This window comes from Cuculus canorus, chromosome 29 (assembly GCF_017976375.1).
Source record: "Cuculus canorus isolate bCucCan1 chromosome 29, bCucCan1.pri, whole genome shotgun sequence".
NCBI lineage: Eukaryota > Metazoa > Chordata > Aves > Cuculiformes > Cuculidae > Cuculus > Cuculus canorus.
This window is the reverse complement of record NC_071429.1, coordinates 1941305-1950986: the sequence shown is the minus strand read 5'-3', so window position 1 is coordinate 1950986 and position 9682 is coordinate 1941305. Positions and strand designations below refer to the sequence as shown.

Sequence of the window (9682 nt, the reverse complement as noted above, 5' to 3'; positions counted from 1 at the left end):
GGAACGGCAGCACCGGGAACGGCAGCAGCACTGGCATCACCGGCACCGACGGCAGGACCGACACCGGCAGCAGCACCAGGATCACCGGCATCACCGGGACCACCAGCAGCACCGGGACCGCCAGAACCAGGACCACCGGCACCGGCGTCACCGGCATCACCAGCAGCAGCGGGACCGACAGCAGCACCGGCTTCACCGGCATCAGCACCACCGGCAGCACCGAGACCACCGGCAGCACCGGGATCGGGACCACTGGCATCACCAACATCACTGGCATTGCGGGCACCGGGACCCCCACACCGACACCGGGACCACCGGCAGCACCAGCACCATCGGTACCGCGGGCACCGGGACCTTTATACTGGCACTGGCATCACCGACAGCACCGGCATCACGGGCACCGGGACCCCAACCGGCCCCAGGACCCCTATATCGGCACCATGGGCACCAGGACCCCGTACCGAGACCACCGGCTCCGGGACCCCTGTACTGGCACCGGGACCCCCATAGGGGCACCGGGACCCCGTACCGGCACTGCAACCACCGGGACCCCTATAGAGGCACCGGGACCCCTATAGAGGCACTGGGACCCCAATACCAGCACCGGTACAAGGACCCCTCTCCCGGTCCCGGCACCACCGGGACTGGGACCCCCAGTTCCCCCAGTGATCCCCTGCACCAGGGATGGGAACCCCCCAGTATCCTCCACCAGCCCCAGCACCACACTGTGGCCCCAGTATGTTCCCAGTCCAGCTCTGCTTCTGTCCCCAGTGCTCCCAGTCTGACCCCAGAGCTCCCAGTATGGGTGTCCCTCTGTCCCCAGTGCTCCCAGTCCAGGTGGGACTTCCATTCCCAGTGCTCCCAGCCTGACCCTAGTCCTCACAGTCTTGGTGTCCCTTTCCCCAGTGCTCCCAGTCTGTCCCTAGAGCTCCCAGTATAGGTGTGCTTCTGTCCCCAGCGCTCTCAGTACGGGTGTCCCTGTCCGTCTGTCCCTATCCCACCCTGTCCATGCCCATCTTTCCATTCCTGTCCCATCCTGTCTGTCCCCATTGTCCCGGTTCATTGCCCCCTGTCCACTCCTGTCCATCTGTCCCTCTCTCCCCGTCCTACACTGTCCCCATCCATTGCCTCCTGTCTGTCTGTCCTCGTCCCATCTTGTCCATCCCCATCCATCTCTGCCCCGTCCTGTCCTCATCCATTGAACCCTGTCCATCCTTGTTCCACCATGTCCGTCTGTCCTTGTCCCAACCAATCCATCCCCATTTCTCCACCCCTTACCCATGACGTCTGTCCGTCCCTGTCCTCATCCATTGACCCTCGTCCATCCTGTCTGTCCTTGTCCCATCCTGTCCCCATTGTCACCATCCATTGAACCCTGTCCATCCTTGCCCCACCATGTCCGTCTGTCCCACCCTGTCCATCCCTGTCCCTCCTTCCTTGTCCCATCCTTTTCCCATCCATTGATCCCGTCCATCCCTGTCTGTCTGTCCTTGTCCCATCCAGTCCATCCCTCCCTCCCTGTCCCATCCCTGTCCATCTGTCCTTGTCCCACTCTGTCCCATCTCAGCCCCATTGTCCCCATCCACTGCGCCCCCCCTCCCCGCTCAGCGTCGGAAACTCAGGGCGCCCCCACCTGGCACCACCTCCCGCCGCGGGGAGTTGTGGGAAGTGTAGTCCGCCGGGGGGACAGAGCGGCAGCGGAAGCTGCTGCTTCCCCCCGGCGAACTACACTTCCCACAACCCCCCGCAGCACTGTGCTTCCCGTCGTGCCCCGCGGCGCGTCCCGGGCGCCCCCTGGCGGCGCGGGCGGCGGGGTCGGAGCGCGGCGGGGATGAGCGAGGAGGGGGCGGGCGGCGGGGCCAGGCGGAGCGGCGGCTTCTCCAGGTACCGGATCCCCCCGGCTTCCCGAGCCGCGAACCCCCCCCGCGGACTGGGAGAGCCCTGCCCTACCGGGAAAGCCCCACACGGGACGGGGGGAGGCGCGGCCTGTGGGACGGGAGGGGGTCGGGGCCTAGGCCGAGGCTCCCCCAGCACACACACCTGGCGCCTGGGGGGGCTTCGGGGCTGGAGGGGAAAGGCCTGTCCCCATGTCCCCACCCTGTGTGGCAGAGCCACCCCTGTCCCCACGCTATGTGGGGGCTCCAGATCTGCCCCCCTGCCCTGATGCTGTGTGGCAGGGCCACCCCTGTCCCTCTGTCCCCCTGTCCCCATGCTGTGTGGCAGTGCCACCCCTGTCCCCATGCTGTGTGTGGGTTCCAGATCTGTCCCCATGCTGTGGGGCAGTGCCACCCCTGCCCCCCTGTTCCCATGCTACATGGTGGTGCCACCCTTGTCCCCACATTGTGAGGGGGCTTCAGATCTGTCCCTATGTCCTCATGCTGTGTGACAGTGCTACCTCTGTCCCCCTGTTCCCAGGCTATATAGTGGTGCAACTCCTTTCCCCACACTGTGTGGCAGTGCTGTCCTTGTCCCCGTGCTGTGTGTGGGCTCCAGATCTGCCCCAATGTCCCCACGCTGTGTGGCGATGCCATTGCTGTCCCCGTATCCCCGTGCTACACAGCAGTGGCACCTCTGTCCCCGTGCTGTCCCTGTTTCATATGGCAATGTCAGCCCTGTCCTCATACCATTGTGGTAATGCCACCCTTGTCCCCAGTGTCCCCATGCCATATGGCATCACCAGCCTTGTCCCCAGTGTCCCCATGCCATGTGGCAATGCCACTCCGATCCCCTCTGACCTCTCTTCAATCTTGGTGACAGCCCTGTCCCCAGCCTGGAGCAGATGCTGGCCGCCAATCCCGGGAAGACACCCATCAGCCTCCTGCAGGAATATGGCACTCGCATAGGCAAGACTCCCGGTTACGACCTCCTCAAGGCTGAAGGACAAGCCCACCAACCCAACTTCACCTTCCGTGTCACCGTTGGGGACATCAGCTGCACCGGTGGGTCCTTGAAATCCAATGCTTCCAGGCTGTCCCCCCCACCTCACCCGCCCTGGTGTGGGGACAGCCTGGAGAAGGTGATCTGGAGTCAATCTGGTTTGGTTGAGGTGTTGAGGGGATGCTATGGATGTGGGAATTGTCCCCTAAAAGGGAGTTGGCTTCTGGGATCCCTTAAAAAGTGGGTGCCGGGGTAGGGGGGATTCTTGATTTCTGGGACACTCATGAATCCCTTGGGACCCCAAAAAGTGGGGTGGAGGATCAAATGAGATTCTGGTGCCTGGGACACACTCGGGGATCCCTTGGGATCCCCAGAAAGGGGTTTGTGGTGGAGGATTGACTGGGATTCTGATGCTTGGGATGCTCAAGGACCCCTTGGAATGCCCAAAACGTGGGTTGTGGTGGGAGATCAACTGGGATGTTGATGCTTGAGACCTTCAGGGATCCCTTGAGATCCAAAAAAAGTGGACTGTGGTGGGGGATCGAATGGGATCCTGATGCCTGGGATGCTCGAGGATCCCTTGGAATCCTCAAAAAGTGGGTTGTGGTGGACAATCACCTGTGATTCTGGTCCTTAGGACACTTGGGGATCCCTTGGGAGCCCCCAAAAGTAGGTCCTGGTGGGAGATTCCCTGGGATCCTGATGCCTGGGACACTCGGGGATCCCTTAAGACCCACAAAAAAGTGGGTCCTGGTGGGGGAATCCCCTGAAACCCCAAAATATGGCTTGTGGTGTAGGCTCACCCAGGACCCTGATACGTGGGACACTTGGGGATCCCATGGTGCTCCTTATGGCCGAGGGATCCCCAGGACTGGGATGTGGGGGGAGATCTGGGGGGACACCCCCCGCCTCACTCAGCTGGTGCCTCCCCCAGGGCAGGGGCCCAGCAAGAAGGCAGCGAAGCACAAAGCGGCAGAGGTGGCCCTGAAGCTGCTGAAAGGGGGGGACATGCTGGAAGCCACCACCCCCGAGGAGCCCAGGTGAGGGGGTACAGGGTCCCCAGGGGGAGCAGGAGGAGGGCTTGGAGGGTTGGGGGGCGCTGAGAGTGTCCAGGAGGTGCTGGGGGGAGTTTGGGGTATGGGGAGGGTCCCAGATGGTCTGGGGGTGCCCAGGGTGGGGCTGGGGGTGTAGGAGGGGGGCTTAGGGCTGTCTTAGGGGGCCCCAAGGGAATTGGGGGTGCCTGACAGGATTTGGGGTGCTCTGGGGGGGTGCATGGGGGTGGCAATAACAGGGGATCTGGGGATGTCTGACAGGATTTGGGGTGCTGGGGGGGTCGGTATAGCAGGGGATCTCAGGATCCTCAGGGAACTGGGGGTGTCTGGCAGGATTTGGGGTACTGGGGTTGCCTGGGGAGGTTCGGGGGGGGTACCTGGCCATTAACCTCTCCCCCTTTCTCCCCAAGCTCTCCTTTCCCCCCAGAGCCCCTGGCTGAGCCCGGTCCCCCCGCCGCACCCCCAGTACCCGCCGTGCCCCCTCTCTCACCCAGGTAACAGGGTGTCCCCCCCATAACTGGGGGTGTCCCCTCCCCCAGTTCCCTGCTCCCCACATTCTCTGCCCCCCTGTGGCCTCCTAAACATGGGGAGTCCTGGCTGGGAGGGGACTCGGACCTGCCCCTCACCCCATCTCCCCCTCTCTAGGGGAACCCCCCTGGAGATGAAGACACCCGTGTCCCCCCCCCAGTCGGAGTGCAACCCTGTGGGGGCTCTGCAGGTGGGTGACAAGGGGGGACGTCGCCCCCCTTCCTCCCTGGTGGCTCCCTCCTCGCCCTCATTGGCCTTTTTGGGGCTAATCAGCCTGTTTTGGGGACACCTTTCCCTATCTCGGGGGGGTGTTGTGCCCCTTGCGGGGGGTGACCTTACCCATTTTGGGGGTGGTGGTGCCCTTAGGGGCTCCTGCTCACCAGCTGGAGGAGCTCATACCCATTTTGGGGGACAGTTATTCCTATTTTGGGGGCAGTGGACCTATTTTGGGGACCATTATCCTCATTTTGAATATGGTTATCCCCATTTAGAGGACGATTATCTTCATTTTGGGGACAGTTATCCCTATTTTGGGGATGTTTATCCCCGTTTTGGGGACAGTTATTCCTGTTTTGGGTGCAGTGGATGCATTTGGGGGCAAATTTCCTAAGTTAGGGTATGGTTTTCCCCATTTAGGGGATGATATGCTTATTTTGGGGATAGTTATCAATTATTATGGAGACAGTTATTCTTATTTTGGGGGCAGTGGACCCATTTTGCAGACATCCTCATTTCGGGGATGGTTATCCCCATTTAAGGGACAATTATCCCTATGTTGGAACAATTAGCCCTGTTTTGGGGATGATTATCCCTGTTTTGGGGGCAGTTAACCCATTTGGTAGACAGTTATCCCCGTTTTGGATGCATTGGGCCCATATTTGGCACAGTTTTCCTAATTTGGGGGACAGTTTTCCTAATTTTTGGGACAATTTTTCTAATTTTGGGAACAGTTTTCCTAATTTTGGGGACAGTTTTACTAATTTTGGTGTTAGTTAACCGTGTTTTGGGGACGGTTATCCCATTTTGAGGACTGTTATCCCTGTTTAGGTGGCAGTGGACCCATTTTCGGGACAGTTATCGCTGTTTTGGGGAAAATTATCCCTATTTTGGGGACAGTTATCGCTGTTTTGGGGACTGGATTAATTTTGCAGACAGTTATCCTCATTTTGGGAATGATTATTCCCATTTAGGTGACAATTATCCTGATTTTAGGGACAGTTATCCCTGTTCTTGGGGACAGTTACCCCTGTTTTGAAGGCAGTGGACCCATTTTGGGGACAGTTAGCGCTGTTTTGGGGACGGTTAGCGCTGTTTTGGGGACAGTTAGCACTGTTTTGGGGCAGCAGACCCATTTTAGGGGGTGGCAGTGCCCATTTCATCCACAGCAGCTCCTTTTTCAGGGCAGCTTTCCCCATTTTGAGGTGCATCCATGGCCCTGACCCCCCCAGATCCCCCATTTCTCCCCCAGGAGCTGGTGGTGCAGAAGGGTTGGCGCCTGCCCGAGTACACGGTGACGCAGGAGTCAGGGCCGGCGCATCGGAAGGAGTTCACCATGACCTGCCGCGTGGAACGCTTCGTGGAGATCGGTGCGAGGCCAGGGTCACCCGCAGGTTTGGGAGGGGGACACAGCGGGGTGCCAGGCTCACCCTGGTGTCTGTTTGTCCCCTCTCTGCAGGCAGTGGCACCTCCAAGAAGCTGGCAAAGCGCAACGCGGCTGCCAAGATGCTCGTGCGGATCCACAACGTCCCCATGGAGCCGCGGGAGGGCAGCGAGGCCGAGGTGGAGGAGGACCAGTTCTCCATGGTACCCCCAGGCTGGCGAGGGGTTAACCGAGGGACACAGGCACCCCAACATCATTGGGCGGGGGGAGATGGTTAATGGGGGATGCGGGTACCCCAAAGGTCACCCTGAGGAGGTTAACAGGGGACACGAGCATCCCAAGGCCATCCTGAGGGCTTAATGAGGGACACAGGTACCCCAAGGCCACCCCAAGGCCCCAAGGGGTTAATGAGGTACAGGGGGACCCCAAGGTCACTCTGAGGAGTGAATAGGGGGTCCAGGTGGTCTCTGCATCCCCATAGGGGGTGTGTCCAGGATCTCGGGAGGGGGGGTGCTCCAGGTGGTCCTTGCAGCTCCAGGATCTGTGGGTGGGTCCAAACAATCCCTGCATCCCCGCAGGGTGTTTCAGGCCCCGTGGAGTGGGGTCTGGGATTCGTGTGGGGTTCTGGGACCTGGGGGGGGTTCAGGGGGTCCCTGCAACCCTGGGGGTGCTCCAGGATCTGTGGGGGCTCTGGGTGGTCTCTGCATCTCCAGGATCTATAGGTGGATCCAGGTGATCCCTGCATCCCTGGGTAGGGGGTCCAGGTTGTCTCTGCATCCTCACAGAGGGTTCCGTGCCCTGGGGAGGGGTTCTGGGATTCAGGGGGGTTCTGGGACCTGTTGTGGGGGGGTCCGTGAGGTTCCTGACCGCCCCATCCCACAGGCGGGCCCCCGGCTGGAGGGGCTGCGTGGCCGCGCTCCCGGCTGCACCTGGGATTCGCTGCGCAACTCAGCAGGCGAGAAGATGCTGCAGCTGCGGAGCCGCGCGCTGGCACCCATGGGTGCCGGTGCCTGCGCGCTGCTGCAAGAGCTCTCCGAGGAGCAGAGCTTCGCCATCAGCTACCTTGACATCGGTGAGGACACCCCAACTCTCTGAGACCCCCACCTCAGCCGCACGGGTGCCCCTGCAAGGGCTCAGGGCAGCTTGAGGGTAGTTTTGGGGGTGACACAGGCAGCTTGTGGGTGATGGGAGCAGTTTGGGGGTGATGGGGATAGTTTAGGGGGTGACAGGAGTGGTTTGGGGTGATGGGACTGGTTTGGAGGTGGTTTGGGGGTTGATGGGAGCGGTTTTGGGGTGATGGGAGTAGGTTTGGGGGTGATAGGGATGGTTTGAGTATGACAGAAGTGTTTTGGGGGTGATGGAAGCGGTTTGGGGTGGGTTTGGGGGTGAAGTGAATGGTTTGAGGGGTGATAGGAGTGGTTTGGGGGGCATGGGGGTGGTTTGGGGGGTTGACAGGTCTGGTTTGGGGGAGATGGAGCTGGCTTAGGGTGACTGGGACAGGGTGGAGCTGGTTTGGGGGTGACAGGCAGTTTGGGTGTGATGGGGCTGTTCAGGAGGGGACAGTTTGGCATGATTTGGGGCATTTTGGGGGTGATGGGGCTGGTTTAAGGGGGGACAGGAGGGGTGACAGGGACAGTTTAGGGGTGACGGGGTCTGATCCTGTCCCTCCCAGACGCGCTGAGCCTCAGCGGGCTGCACCAGTGCCTGGTGGAGCTCTCGACGCAGCCGGCCACCGTGTGCCACGGCGCAGCCACCTCCCGCGACGACGCCCGCGCTCAGGCCGCTCGCAACGCCCTCCAGTACCTGCGCATCATGGCGGGAGGCAAGTGACCCTCCCCCGACCCACGGACAGACCGACAGACAGACCCACAGACACCCAGCCGGACCCACGGACTTCGCGGTGGGTGCCTGGCGCCACTGGGGGACACTTGGCCTCCCTCACGGACACCTGGACGGACGCACAGCCCCACTGATGCACCGTGTGCGTGCTCGGAGCTGCTGACGGACAGACAGATGGACGCAGCCCCCTGGACTCAGGGCTGGGGTCACCTCCCCCCCCCACCTCCAGCAAGGGGGGGCCCCGGGTGCCTGGGAATAAAACCGGGGGGGGGTTGTAAGCTCGGTGTCTCTTTGGGGGGCTGGGAAACCCCCTCTCCTTGGGGACGAGCAGGACGAATGCTCAGGGGTGGTGGCATTGGTTTATTGAGTGACAGATGGACGGACAGACAGATGCTCAGCGGCGGCGGCCGAAGCGCTGCGGCGTCGCCATGGTCCAAAAGGGAGCGGCTGGGGGGTCCCAGCTGCGGGGGCTGAGCCGGGTCTGGGACCCCCCCTGCGCCCCCCGCCCAAACCTGCCACGGGGAGAGCGCAGCGCTGGGGGTGGACAGACGGACACATGGACAGAAATGGACAGACAAAGGGAAATGGATGGATGGGGAGGCGAGGATGAGGATGAGGATGGATAGAAGAGGATCCAGCGGCACAGGATCGATGGGGACAGAGGGACAGAAGGGGGTGGACAGGGATGGGGATGGGAGAGTTTGGACAGACAGACAGACAGGAGGGGACTGGCCGAGTGCCACGGGGAACGGACAGAGTGATCAGTGGGAATGGGCAGAGGACATGAGGGACAGATGGATGCAAACGGGGACCCCTACCCCCTCCGGGCACCCCCAAACCACCTGGTCCGCCCCCCTCCCCGGCTATGGGTCTACCCAGTGCCCCCCAACACTCGGGTCCCTCCATGGCCCCTCTGGTGCCCCCCGGGGCCCCCAGCACCCCTTCGGTGCCCCCCAACACCCAGGTCCCTTCCTGGTCCCGATGCTCCTGCCCCTCCCGGTGCCCCCAGGACCCCCCAGTGCCCCCCACACCCGGGTCCCCCCAGCCCCGATTCTCCTGCCCCTCCCGGTGTCCTCCGGGACCTCCCCAGTGCTCCCGGGACTCCCAAAATGCCCCCCAGCACCCGGCTCCCTCCCCAGCCCCGACGGCTCCGATTCCCCTGCCCTGCCCCGGTGTCCCCGGTCCCCTCCCGTGTTCCCCGGTGCCCCCCCCCTCACCTCGGGCTGCCCCCGGAGCTGCGCCCGGGGCGTTGCAGGGACCGGAGCAGCGCAGCCAGGGCGGCGGCGGGGAGGGGAGGGGGCGGCCCCGGGGGGGCGACCCCGGTCTGGGAAGGGGGCAGAAGGGTCGGACGGGGGGGGTAACGACAGCCTTGGGCTTAGGGGCGCCCCCGCGACTCGAAAAGCGTGTTCCCCCCATCTCCGTCCCCTTCATTCTCCTCCCCCCGACGGGGCTCACCGGGAGCGGGAGGGGGGCGGCCCCGGGAGGGCGGATCCGCTCCGAGGAGGGGTCGGACCGGGGGGGGTCCCGGCAGACCAAGGTCTGGGGGTCTCCCTTCGCCCCCTCCCGAACCCCAAAAGCCCCTTTCCCCCCTTTCCATCCCCTCCATTCTCCTCCTCACGACGGGGCTCACCGGGAGAGGCGACCCCGGTCTGGGGCGGGGTCACGGCAAAGCCTGGGGGTCACCCCTCGCCCCCTCCCGAGCCCCAAAAGCTCGTTTCCCCCCCCCCCCCCCTTTTCCATCCTCCTCTCCCCCCGACGGGGCTCACCGGCAGCGGGGCGGGAGCGG

At 62.8% G+C, this 9682-nt stretch overlaps 1 protein-coding gene across 3 annotated transcripts; it reads left to right on the top strand.

Annotated features, from left to right (window-relative positions):
* The first annotated feature begins 10 nt into the window (after window positions 1-10).
* TARBP2 (TARBP2 subunit of RISC loading complex) lies at window positions 11-8179 on the top strand. 3 transcript variants are annotated; one of them, XM_054051639.1, is made up of 9 exons: window positions 11-335; window positions 2758-2939; window positions 3812-3917; window positions 4340-4423; window positions 4575-4647; window positions 5926-6043; window positions 6133-6260; window positions 6940-7129; window positions 7730-8179. In XM_054051639.1, the coding sequence occupies exons 2-9, from the start codon at window positions 2780-2782 to the stop codon at window positions 7885-7887; spliced, it is 1017 nt and encodes a 338-aa protein (XP_053907614.1). In that variant the 5' UTR covers window positions 11-335; window positions 2758-2779; the 3' UTR covers window positions 7888-8179. The 3 variants fall into 3 exon arrangements, with proteins under 3 accessions (XP_053907614.1, XP_053907615.1, XP_053907613.1); XM_054051640.1 differs by lacking the exon at window positions 11-335 and adding an exon at window positions 447-606; XM_054051638.1 differs by lacking the exon at window positions 11-335 and adding an exon at window positions 1780-1884.
* Window positions 8180-9682: the final 1503 nt, after the last annotated feature.

Coding starts and splice junctions, on each gene's coding strand:
- TARBP2 (XM_054051638.1), top strand. CDS start 1,832: ATGAGCGAGGAGGGGGCGGGCGGCGGGGCCAGGCGGAGCGGCGGCTTC. Junction 3,918..4,339: donor ACCACCCCCGAGGAGCCCAG/GTGAGGGGGTAC, acceptor TTTCTCCCCAAG/CTCTCCTTTCCCCCCAGAGC. Junction 7,130..7,729: donor CATCAGCTACCTTGACATCG/GTGAGGACACCC, acceptor TGTCCCTCCCAG/ACGCGCTGAGCCTCAGCGGG.